Source organism: Mesoplodon mirus (assembly GCF_964341445.2).
Source record: "Mesoplodon mirus genome assembly, chromosome: X".
In the NCBI taxonomy this organism is placed as follows: Eukaryota; Metazoa; Chordata; class Mammalia; order Artiodactyla; family Ziphiidae; genus Mesoplodon; species Mesoplodon mirus.
The window spans coordinates 28,749,518-28,762,616 of record NC_138981.1 but is presented as its reverse complement, the minus strand read 5'-3'; the positions used below and the strand labels follow the sequence as shown (position 1 = coordinate 28,762,616).

The 13,099-nt window shown below is 51.4% G+C and overlaps 1 protein-coding gene across 1 annotated transcript; it reads right to left on the bottom strand.

The window, feature by feature from the left end:
* Positions 1 to 4,493: 4,493 nt before the first annotated feature.
* LOC309796646 (melanoma-associated antigen B1-like) lies at positions 4,494 to 6,148 on the bottom strand (the record flags this gene model as incomplete). The annotated part of the gene is made up of 1 exon (XM_082609905.1): positions 4,494 to 6,148. The coding sequence occupies exon 1, from the start codon at positions 5,526 to 5,528 to the stop codon at positions 4,494 to 4,496; it is 1,035 nt and encodes a 344-aa protein (XP_082466031.1). The 5' UTR covers positions 5,529 to 6,148.
* Between the last annotated feature and the right edge of the window lie 6,951 nt (positions 6,149 to 13,099).

Below are 13,099 nucleotides of genomic sequence, written 5' to 3'. Positions count from 1 at the left end.
GTGCCCTGGTCCGGGAAGATCCCACATGCCACGGAGCGGCTGGGCCCGTGAGCCATGGCCACTGAGCCTGTGCGTCCGGAGCCTGTGCTCCGCAACGGGAGAGGCCACAAAAGTGAGAGACCCACGTACCAAGAAAAAAAAAAAGGGTCTTATAAGTGCTGTCACAGAAAGATCTCGCATTCACTTCCATTAACTTACAAGAGCAAGTCACAGAACAATATGTACACTGTTGCCCCTGTGTGTTAAAAATTCAACATATTTTTGTAGCACATCTATGTACAAAGAAGCCTCAAATCACCTTTAGAATGACACACACCATACAGTTAATTGTGGTTACTTTTGAAAAGGGGACTGAATTTTCGAGCAATGTTGTAAGGGGGGAGATTGTGATTTATGTGTTTAAGAAGTTTTTATAAGAAGAATATATATGCTATGATTCGCTCTGTCATTAAAATATTTAAATGAGCCTAATAGTAGAAACAGTAGCTGTGTATCACTCGGATTCAGTAACTGCTAACTGATGCAACAGAGAAAACCTGATATCTGAATGACTTAACACCACAAAAGTTTGTTTCTTGTGCACATAAAATCTGATGAAGGTTGGCAGAGGCTCACTGCTAACAGATGACTCCGAGATCCAGGCTATGTACGGCACACGGCTCCACACCTCAACACGGGCTCTCTATGTTTGCTGCTGAATGGAAGAGAAAGCACAGAGGTGCCATACTGACTCCCTCGTGCCTTGGTCTGGAGGTCGCCCTTCCTAATTACAAGTGGACTGGGAATACAGTCTCCCCAGGAACCCAAGGAGAGCAAGACAGGATGTGGATGAGGTTTGCAGTCTCCCATAAACTGGTGCATAGTATGTGCTCAATAAAGAGCAACTATTGCAACTGGTTCTGACAACAACCCTCTTAGTTTCTTGGAGGAGTTTCTGAGAAGGCCAAATTTACCTTGAAATTCACCAATTTTTTCTTGTGCATACTATGTAAGACATGTTTTCAAATACAGGATTACATCTAATTTCCAAAAGTACCCTGTAAATCTCAGCAGAGAGGGCGTTCACCAGTACCTTTCTGCATTGCCAATTGCAATCACCTGTGTAATCTCAGTAGGCTGGGAATTTTCTCCTAACTTTTGGTTGCATGGTCAAAATCATAGCCACCCACCACCTGACTGAACATACCTGAACACCCGAACAGGTGCCATGAAGCTTATTGAACAAAGAGCATCTTCCCTGGGACAGATACAGACAAGAATTACTGGGAGGATGGTGAATTGTTTTCCCTTTTCATTCAAAGCTAGCATGTCTGCCAAAGAACCATTTTCCACCTCCAAGAAGGACTCCAACATGGGTTTTTAGGAATTCAGCCTCAGTAGATGTTTGTTTACACAGTGATTTCCTTGGTCCCTCCTCCTTTACCACTTAGGAAGAAGGCTTTGGTTTTGGACGACTTAATTAAGTTCACTCAGTGTATGGATTCAGTGGCCAGATTCAAAGAAGACATTTCATTAAAATCCTACTGCAAATATCACGTTGTTTCAAAAACAGCCTCCCTAGCCTTGGGGTTGTAAGCCAAGGCCCTGTAGAGTCCATACCAAATCAGAGTCTAGTCACCAGCAGGTTTGAAAACACTGAGAATGTGGTGGAGGCACCCAGTGGGGATGGGGAGGTGTGTAAACGTCACTGTCTGAAGTGAACAGTTACATGGAAAGGGCAGCTGCTGTCCCAGGGGTCCACGGTGAGGAACGGGATCAGCAGGGAGTCAGGATGCTCCGAGTCGGGGCAGGGCAGGGGATATGGGTTGTCTGTCCCTCCGGGAGCTGAGTGCAGCCTCCAGAGGAAGATGCCGAGAAGAGCTGGCCAGCAGGTCAGGTTCCAGTCTGGACACGAGGGCACACTGGGGAAGACCCAGGGGAAGGGCGCTGTAATGCCGCAAAGTGCTGGGACTGGACACACGTGCCGGGACCGGGGCAATCAGCTCTCAGGGAACCCTGGGGCGAGGGGCAGGAGGATCCTAGGTAAACGAAGCCCACAGACAATCCCCAAATTGTGTCTGATTCTCATTTTCACCTTCCTTCTTTAGGCCTGCTTTTAATATTTTGGCTACAAGTTCCTCTTTCTTATTGCCCGAGAGACACCATGGAGCAGTGAGAAGAGAAATGAATTAAGAGACAGAAGGGCTGCCTCAGGCTGGGAGGAGCGGAACAGTATGGGCTCTGGAGGAATTCAGACCAGGCTGTACTCCCGGTTCTGTCACTTTACCAGTCTGGAGAGGACTGCAAGTTCTTGGTCTGCCAAGTGGGTTTGATAAGCCTCATCTTATAGAACTGTCGGAACATATGTGATATATGTAAAGCACCTGGCACAGTGGCTGGCAATGTTTGGGTCTTTCATGCATGGCAGTTTTTATGATGCTTATTTTCATACCAGAAGAAACTGGTCTTCTCTATCCTAGAGATACCCTCATCTCTAGGAATTTTTCATTTTACCCAGGAGATGTCAGAGACTATGCGGTCCTCTAGGACAAAGAAAGCTGAATTAACCAAAGTGCTCCTTAGCAAGTAACCCTGAGTACATCTTCCCTACCAGAGAACATGTTGTTTCTTTTGTGGAGGCAGGGGTTTCACCAGGATGCAAATCAAACCTTATAGAATTTGTGTCAAGGGCCAGTAATTCCCCTGCCTCCCCAACCCCCACCCCCACCCCCCCCGATTTTCACGTATTTCATCACCACCAAAATCTGGGCCCATTTAGGAGTTCTGCCAGATTACACTCAAGACAAACAAATATCGTATATTAACGCATATATATGGAATCTAGATAAATGGTACAGTTGAACCTCTCTGCAGGGCAGGAACAGAGACGCAGACATACAGAACGGACATATGGACACGGGGGAAGGGGGAGTGGGATGAATTGGGAGATTTGGATTGACCTATATACACTACCCTGTGTCAAACAGATAGCCAGCGGGAACCTGCTGTACAGCACAGGGAGCTCAGCTTGGTGCTCTGAGACCACCTAGATGGGTGGGGGGAAGTCCAGCACGGAGGTGATATATGTATACGTGTAGCTGATTCACTTCGTTGCACAGCGGAAACTAACACAACACTGTAAAGCAATTAAACTCCAATTAGAAAAACCCGATAACTAATTAATGGAGCGGGCTGGGGCTCCTGCAGCCCAGGGCACAGAGTACCAGCACAGGGGCTTCTCAGCATCCCACCACAGTGGAGACAATATGCATAAAACACCTGGTTTGTTTGTGCACTGTGTTCACCTGCACCGGGTCAAAAGCACTGGACCCATTCTATGCTTTCTCCAGGTGGAGATTCTCTCTCTTTTTTTATTTTTTTGCAGTACGCAGGCCTCACTGCTGTGGCCTCTCCCGTTGCGGAGCACAGGCTCCGGACGCGCAGGCTCAGCGGCCATGGCTCACGGGCCCAGCCGCTCCGCAGCATGTGGGATCCTCCCGGACCGGGGCACGAACCCATGTCCCCTGCATCGGCAGGTGGACTCTCAACCACTGCGCCACCAGGGAAGCCCGAGATTCTCTCTGCTTTACTCACAATCCCAAAGTAACTGTTCAGGGCACTTTCTCATTTCAGGCTTAGCCTCTCAACTCTGTGGCCCACCACCTGAGGGTCTGGCCCCTGCTCACCATTATCACAGCCTCATCTAGCCCACCATGCAGCCAACTTAAAATTACCTCACAAGGAGGGATTTGCAAAATACCAAACCTCAAACTGTTCTGGCTGAGGGAATTTATACTTCACTGCTCTCATCTGGACTCTCTCCCCACCAGCCTCGCTGCGTTTTTCATCACACCACCTTCCTTATATAATAGCTGCTCTTATACGCTACACATCTACAGGCAGGTGCAGGGTCGTTTTTACCTTAGCATCATCACTACCAGCACAGAACCTTCCAAAGAGCAGATGCTCCATTACAGATGGGAATCAATGAGGCACTGAGTGAGGAATGTAATTTATTACTATTTAATTTTCTCGGCATTCTTGAATAAGCTAAGGACATCTAGGTGTATTATCTTTGAATTTTACAAAGAGAAAGACAAAGGTGAATAAGACAAACCAAAATTTGACTAAACTTTACTTTGTTTTCATCCATTTTAAAACCACAGCATTCTTTCACATTTCCAAGAAAATTCCTATTCCAAAGCCATATTCTCTCATTCCAGACCCCCAGAAAGATGCAAGGGGTTTTCAAATCGTACTACACAGTACCAAAACTCTTACGCTTACACCTGATAAACAACAACAAATATGTGATCCATGTCATTTATAAACTTGGGTTCTGAATCTAAAGAGACATTCTATTAAAAGAAACAACATTTGAAAGATACTAGTGTAAAACAGGAACACAAAGAAGATATATATTATGATCTTCCCAGCCCCAGCTTAGCCTCTCACTACTTAAAAGGTTGGCAGCGTTGGTCAAACACAAAGTGAAGAAGCTGCCTCGGACCTCACTAAGGGTGGGAGGAGCTGCTAGACATGACCTTGGAACGCGAACTGGCCTTGACACGAGTACGAGCCCTGGCTACAGCTCTGGCCTCGGCTCTCTCTTCCTCAGCTCTCAAAGCCTCTTCATAACGGACTGGAAAGGCACTGGGGACCACACCAGTGACCTTGGCCACAAACTCCAGGACTTTCATCTTGATGGTTGCAGCGCGGGCTCTCCGGCCCCACAGGAACTCATAGCGCGGGGGATCGCTGTGGCGCACCTGACGATACACCAGGTACTTTTCCTGCACCAGATCTTCTGTGATAAGCTTCCTGGGGTCCCCAAAGATTAAGTGCCACCTTCCATCATAAACACCGAAAATACTCAGGAATTCCCAGATGTCCTCCTCAGAGGCACGGTTGTCACTCAAGAGGATCACACCCAGGAGAGGCAACAGGAGCGCACTCTTCGGAAACCGCCTGCCACTGCTCCGACTGCCATCATCGCTGACATCTAGCTGGCTGACAAGGGTATAGGAGTCACCACTCGGCTTGACTTCCTTCAAGTCAAGACCAAAGAGCCGCTGAACGCGCTCAGCAGCTCTCCTGAGGATCTCAGGGAACTTCCCCTTGTACCTTTTGTTCACAAGCTTCAGCATGTCTGCCTTTATAATGGGCTCTTTCACTGTATACTTCTCCAGCAGGAAATCTATCAACATTCCCACCTGCTTGGTTAGAGGATCTCTCTGAGAGCTCTCACCGGAGGTTGAGGCCCGGGAGGAATTTTTCCTTGCCTCAACCCGGCCCTTGGCACGTACATCAGATCCTGGGCCTGAAACCCCTGCAGCACGAGAGCTAGTGGCTGGGGCTCCCTGAGGCTCCTGGCGAGTGCCAGCAGCAGGGGAGCTCGGGGGAGTACCCTGAGAAACAGAAGCGGGGGACGAGGGCGACTCGTCTATCTCTGCTGCAGTGGCCTGAGCACCCCCGAGATTCTGGGTCTCCCTCCGGGCCTGGCGGCGCTTCTCACGGGCACGCAGCTTACTCTTCTGCCCCCGAGGCATGACTATGGGCAGGGACAGCAAGCGGGGGAGTGGCCAGGAGAGCAGGTGATGCTGGAACCTGGAGGAGGGAAGGTGAGAGGGTGTGAGCACCTTCAGCAGGGAGGTACCACCCTGACTTGAAGAAGGCCGCTCCGCACGTTCCCTTGAGGGCACTGCTCTAGGAACCACTGGGCCCTCCTTCTTGCTCAGCCTGTCCCCTGAGAACCCAGCGTGAGAAGCGACAGTGAGTGAGCCTCAGGCTACAGCCTGCCAGCCCTGCCTGTGGCTGACGGCGGTGACCACAGATCCTGGTAGGGTAGGCCCTCTCTGGGTTCCAACGGTCCCTTTCGTTCACAAACAGGACTGTCACATGGACTCTTGGTAGGGCCGGGGCCTCTTCCCTGTGCTGCTCTGAAGGTGACACCTCAAAGCTCCCTGGGGCCCACGAGAAGGAACTGAGTCATGGACACTGTCGGGGTGCACAGCGCTGACAGTGCTGTGGGGCCTGCTCTGTCCTGAACTCGTTGGTCCTCAACCATTCAGCGTCCTCATCTTGTCGATACCAAGGGTCTGGGACCCCCCACAGCCCCCCTGTGCCCCTGTGCCCCTTCTGCCCCTGGAGTGGCACCTTCAGACGAAGGACCTCATCTCCCTTAGAAATGATACAAAGAAATGAGGAGCCTCCGCCTGACAACCATGCTCTGGGCCTTCAAGGGCTGAGCAGAGGCCTGGGCAGGACTCTCTATTATTCCTTTGATTCGGTGGAAGGGGGGTGTGCTACCTTCAGTCGTCATGCACGGTCCCCACTGGGTCTCCTGGGAGGATCTGGGGGACCTGAGGACATTTCCTCACAGTAAGGCCCACAGCTCCCTGAGACCGAACAGTGGAAGTGAGGATGGCCTTACCCGGCCACAGCGTCCCTAGTGTCCAGAGGCTGAAGCTGCAGCAGGCACGCCGAGGCCCTATAACGCGGGCTCCTCCCTCACGGTCCCCATTTCTCACTCAGGGGAGGGTCTACGGTTCCTCCCTCTGCTGACCCGTCACACCAAGATGCTTACTTCCCTGTGAGTTCCGACTGGGGAACGGATGGGCACTTCTGCCTGACATCTGTGCCCGGGGGCGCCTCGGAACGACAATGCAGAGGGACTCTGTGGGGTCCCCGCTGGCATGCGGTGGAGTTCCCCACAGTCCTCAGCATCTTCTCCGTGAGTCCTGGCAAACCCCGGAAATCCTCCCTCCGCTGATCTGAGTTCGCCTGCATTACCTGAAGATTCTCACCTTCCTGAGATCCCCAAGATGAAAGAAAGGGTGGGCCCCTTCCATTCACCCCCGTCCATGCCCTCCCTGGGTTGGTAGCAGGGGCTGGACCCCGCGGGACCCCACTGTTCCGGCGTCGTTGGCCTCTTTCGCCCTCACTCTGACGGCATCTACTCTCCTCCCTCAGCTCACCTCAGTCTTCGGGCCTCAGATCAAGGCCCACATCTGCCTGGCTCCCTGGGGCTGGAAGTGAGGGGTGACACATCAGGCTACCTCTACCTGGGGTTTCCCAGGGCCGAGGGGGGTGGGAGTTTGTGGGCCCCCACTGCTTTGGGTGGGTGTTCATCTACATCATCCCTCAGTGTCCTCACCCTGACGCACAGCAGGACTTGGACATCCTCTGTGTCTTGACTTGAAGTCTATCCCCTCGTACTAAGGCCCCCAACTCCCCGAGACCCACTAGAAAGAAAATTTTCTTGTCTCTCTAGCTACAACGGTGTGTGGACTTGCAATGCTGACAGGCAGGCAGAGATTCTGTGGCCCTCACTATTGTGGCGTAGGTGGTCCCCTCAATTCTCAGGGTCCTCTCCTTGGTTCCTGGCATTACCGGGAAATCCTCCGGCTGCTGAGCTCAGCCCATACTCCCATCCACGAGCTTCCTCACCTCCCTGCCATGGTCCGGGAAAAAGGGAGTGATATTCATCAGGTCACCAGGCCTGAGTCTCCCTCCCACGTCTGAGAGTAGGGATGAGATTCTATGTGGTTCACTTCTTTCTGGGTGGGGTTCCCTCATCTTCACTCGGTGTTACCACCCTGACTCTTGTTAGGAACCAGGCTCCTTCCCTAGGTTGAATGAGGCCTCTCTCATTAGACCCAAACCCTGACGTCCCTGAGACCACCCTTGGAGGAACTGAGAGGGCAATTCAGCCTGAGAGCTCGAAACCTGGCTTCCCAGGGCGAAGGCAGAGGTGGCACTGTGTGTGGTCTCCTCCGTTCTGGGGGAGTCGGTTGTCTCATTCCTCACATAGAATTTGTGCCTTGACATCGATCATGGCCTGGGACTCCTCTTCTTCTGCTGAACCGGGCAGCCAGCCCTTAAACCAAGGCCCTCATCTCCCTCAGACCCCACAGGCAGAGGTTAGGGGGCACCTGAGCCTGCCAGCTCTGCCCTGGCCTCCCGGGGCTAACGGCAGGGGCGGCATTAGAGGCAGCTCTCTCCACTGTGTAAGGAGCAGTCTCCATTTCCTCACTCAGGAGCTTCACCTTGACTCTGCACCCTGCCTGAGACTTTGCCCTCTGCTGACGTGAGCCCGTGACTGTCAGAAAAGGTCCTCATCTTCCTGGGACCCGAGCTTACACTCAGACTGAGCCTCATTCCGCCAAAGCTGATCTGGGGCTCGGCTATGCCTGCTAACAGCAAGGGTGGGACTCTCCGACCCCACTGTTCTGGAGTTGGTGGCTCCCTCAGTCCTCATTCAGGACTCTGGCGTCCAGTCCGGGTAGGGTTTGGGATTCCTCCCTCCACTGACACGAATCTGCATGCCTCAGACCGAAGCTCTCACCTCCTTGAGTAGCTAGAAGACAAGTCGGGGGCTCCACGTCCCGGCTACCTTATCTGGGGACTCCCAGATCTGAGAGCAGGGCTGCTGATTTGTGCAGTTCCCTGTTTTCACGAGAGGTCTGCTTACTGGCACGGATGGTCCTACCTCTGCTTCTTTTAGGGCCAAGTCTCCTCCCTAAGCTTAATGGGGTGGCCTTATCTATCTATCTATCCATCCATCCATCCATCCACCCAACTACCTGTTTTTTTACATTTCACACCCATTACGCATTGACTTTGTAACTGGTCGTTTGTACCCCTTAATTGTCCTCACCTAATTTCTCTCCTCCCCCCAACCACGTTTGTTCTCTGTTATCTATAACTGTTTCTCTTCTGTTGTTTGTTCATTTGTCTTGTTTTTCAGCTTCCACATATAAGTGAAATCATACGGTATTTGTTTTTCTCGGTCTGACTTATTTCACTTAGCGTACATAACACCCTCTAGGTCCATGCCCCCGCCCTTTCTTTTTGGCCGCACCGTGTGGCCTGTGGGATCTTAGTTCCCCCACCAGGGATCGAAGGTGCGCCCCCTGCAGTGGAAGCGAGGAGTCTTAACCACTGGACCAACAGGGAAGTCCTGCCCCCTTTGCATAAAGGCCTTTCTCTACCCGAACGTCCCCTAGCCCCCAACCCCACTTCCCACCCCAGGCAGGAATGAGGGCTTCTCTCAGCCTGAATTACTCTAGAGCATCGCACGAGGGAAGGCGGGAGGGGGCTCCGTGCAGTCACACCTTTCGGAAGGAGGGACCCTCGTTAGCTCGGAAGGTCCCACTTTTCACCTGCTGGGGACAAGACTACACCCTTTGCCTAAGAAGCCGCCCCCTCTAGACAAAGGCCCTCCACTCCCTGAGGCCCTCCACACGGCAACTCCAACAGGACTCCTCTGGCACATAGGTCACATCAGGGTCTCACGCTGCTGATGGCAGGCAGGGGCGGGAGGCGGGGGGTCACCTTTGTTATGGGGGGAGGGGGGAGGGAAGGTCCCTTCAGGCTACATTCAGGTCCTCACCGTGGCTCCGGACGCGTCCTCAAAACCCACGCTCGGCCGAACAAACCAACGCCGTGGCTAACCGTCGGGCTCCTCGCTTCCAAAGCGGAAGTCGGGGGGAGCCGCATCCGGCCCTGCGTGGGGTCTCCGAGGGCTGACGGCAGGGGCGGGACTTTGCGGGGATGCCCACTGTTAAGGGGTCAGCGTCCCTGCGTCCTGCCGGTGCCGCCTATCAGAGCCCGGGACCCCTCCCTCTATGGTCCCGGGTCCTCCAGCCTCCGAACCAAGTCCTCACCTCCCCGAGGCCCTAGTGGGGGGAAGTCAGGGCGCTGCTCGGACCATCTCTGCCTGACAAGACGGGCGCCACCCTGTGAGCCTCCCTGCTTGGGGGAGCGACCCCCTCATTAGCACTGAGGGTCCTCACCTTGACTCTGGTTATGGCCAACACGTCCCCCTCTGCACAGCTGGAGTCCGGTCTTGCTAGATGAGGCCCTTTCCTCCCTGACATCACACGGGTGGAATGAGGGGATGACTCAGCGGTAGCTCTTCTGGGTCTCCCAGGGCTAAGAACTGTACAGAATTCTATTTGGCCCCCTCTGCTTTTGGGGGTCCCCTCATAACACTCAGCATCGTCACATGAATTCTTGTTAGGGCTCAGGTCTCTATTGCTCTCTCTACAAAACTGAGGCCAACCCCATTGGACAGAGACCCTCACCTCGCTGAGACTTTCCAGGCTGAAATCAACCTGACATCTATGGCCAGAGCTTCCTGGGGATGACACCATCAGAGATTTTTCCGGGGCCTCCTTTTATGCTGATCAGTCCTGTAACTCCACTCTCTGCTTTCCTGAGGCTGCTTGTCTTACATCAAGGTCCTACTCTCCTAAGAATTCCAAGTTGAAAGTCAGGGTGATCCTCATATGACCATAGTCCATTGGGGCCTCCAAGAACAGGCAGCAGGGATGCAACTCTATAGGACCTCACTGTTCTGGCTGGGTCCTTCCATGATTCCTCACTCAACATGCTCACTACATCTAACAGAGCCTGGCACTCCTCCTTCTACGGAACTGAGCTCACTCTCCTTCGTCTTTGGATAACTCCTATATTCAGGGGTGACTGTCTCCTCAGTCCTCATTCATGGGGCTTCTTATATCTGCTTCTGTCTCTTGATTAAAGGCTTCCTGGGAAACGCATACTCCTACAAACACTTGACCAGTTACCCGACTGCAAATCTTGGGAGAACAGGGGTCTCTGTCCCGAAAGTGATGTAAGATTAGGAAAATGCAGCACAAATTAAGGAACTCAGGACAGATGTTATGCTGTCAGAGAAAAAAAGCTGATATATTCCTTCTCTTCACCAGCCAGACTTAGGGTAGTTCTAAAATATTTACTTTCTGCATAGAAGGATAGAGCCAGATAATCTTGTAAGCCCCCGATCATCTGAGAGGGCATCTGATTTTGCACATGCAGATGACCATATTGTTACTGAGCATTATCTCGTTCTCTCCTTTATTCATATCTCCCATTTATTTCGGTATTCGTCCTGCTGTGGGTATGTATTCCAATCCAGTGTTTTGGTCACAGAGTCCTTCTTTTCATCACTCAAGATACATTTTGAAGTGGTAGAAGACAGCGAATTAACTGACTCATGATCAGCCTCAGGCTGGGAGGAGTGGAATGGCGCGAGCTCTGGACAAATTCAGACCAGAGGTCTGGTCCCTGCCATGTGACTTATTAGCTGTGTGAACTCAGGTCCATCACCAAGCTCTGGGAGCCTCAAGTGAAGTGGCTTTGTTAAGCCCTATTTTGCAGGGCTAGTGGCATGCAGGTAATGTATGTAAAGCACCTGGCACAGCGCCTGGACCACATTGAGACCATACACAATGTCTGTTTCTACCATAATTATGATTATTTGGTCCACAGACGATGCCACCCACCCTGAAGGAATTTTTAAATCCAGGAGATATCAGAGAATATGTGGCATTCTAGGACATGGAACACCAAATCAGTCCAAAATGCTGTATACAAAGAATCTTCAATTTCCCCAATAAATCAAATATGAAAATTATATTTTCATTCCAACTGAATGAAATTCAAATATGCTAGAATTTGCTTCCAAGACTAACTCTTTCTGCCTTCCAAGCTGCCCTTTCATCTAAACTAAACAACCCCTATCATCACTAACTTCACCGTCACCGAAAATCTACACCTCTCGTAGACTTTGCGGAATTACAACCAACAAAAAACCTGAATGCGAAGCCCCTTTTAATAGAATGGGCTCTGACTCCTTGTCCCCCAGCAAAAAGTATCAGCCCACTGGCTTCTGAGTTTCCAGTTTCAGACTCCTGTCACCTTTATCTCAAAGACACTCCTTGGAGGTGATGTGCATAAAACACCTAGGTTGTGCACTGTGTTCACCTGCACTGGGACAGGAGCACAGGGCACGTTCCATCCCTGCCCCGGGTGGAGATTTCTCTCTGGTTTACTCGTGATTTCAAAGTAACTGTTAAGGGCAGTTTTCCATTCCAGGCTTAAGTCTCTTAACTCTGAGACCCACCATCTGAGGGTCTGGCCCCTGTCCAGCGTTTCCACAGCCTCGCTGGCTGGCTCACCATACGGCCTAACTTAAAATTATCTCCCACTGCAGGACTTTTATTGTCCTAAAGTCTCAAAGTGCCTTGCATCAGGACATTTACACTAGACTCCTCATGAGGAACCCCTCAACCCCCACTTCTTACCCCTTATTTTTAGATCTTTGTTCACCAGCTGCTTTATAGGAATGCTGCTCTTAGACTCTAGAATTCTACAGGCAGGGGTTGGGTCTATGTTTCTTAGCATCCCCAGTACCATCCAAAAGCCTTCTGAAGAGCAGACGCTAAGTTGATATTTGAACAATTAAAGATCAGGGCTGGGGCTTCCCTGGTGGCGCAGTGGTTGAGAGTCCGCCTGCCGATGCAGGGGACACGGGTTCGTGCCCCAGTCCTGGAAGATCCCACATGCCGCAGAGCAGCTGGGCCCGTGAGCCACGGCCACTGAGCCTGTGCGTCCGGAGCCTGTTCTCCGCCACGGGAGAGGCCACAATGGTGAGAGGCCCGCGTACCGCAAAAAAAAAAAAAAAAAAAGATCAGGGCTTCCCTGGTGGCACAGTGGTTAAGAATCCACCTGCCAATGCAGGGGACACGGGTTCGAGCCCTGGTCCGGGAAGATCCCACATACCGCGGAGCAACTAAGCCCGTGCGCCACAGCTACTGAGCCTGCGCTCTAGATCCCGTGAGCCACAACTACTGAAGCCCACGTGCCAAGAGCCCGTGCTCTGCAACAAGAGAAGCCACCGCAGTGAGAAGCCCGTGCACCGCAATGAAGAGTAGACCCACTCGCCGCAACCAAAGAAAGCCCTTGCAGCAACGAAGACCCAACACAGCCAAAAATTCATAAGTTAATAAATTAAGAAAAAAAGAGCGTGTGTGCAAGAAGGCAAAATACTGTGATTTCACAGTATTCCCACATTCTTAAATAAGCTAAGCGAATCCAGGTATATATACTTCAATTTTACAAAGAAAGACTAAAAGGAATAAAACAAACCAAGAAGTGAATACCTCTTCAGATTTTTTTTTTCTGTATCTCATGATCACACAGACTTTACTGTGGAATAATTTCCTTTTTCACAAAAAATCCATATTCCAATGTTCTGAATGACAAGAAATGATTCAAGGATTTCCAGTTCGTGTTACATAATACCAAAATTCTT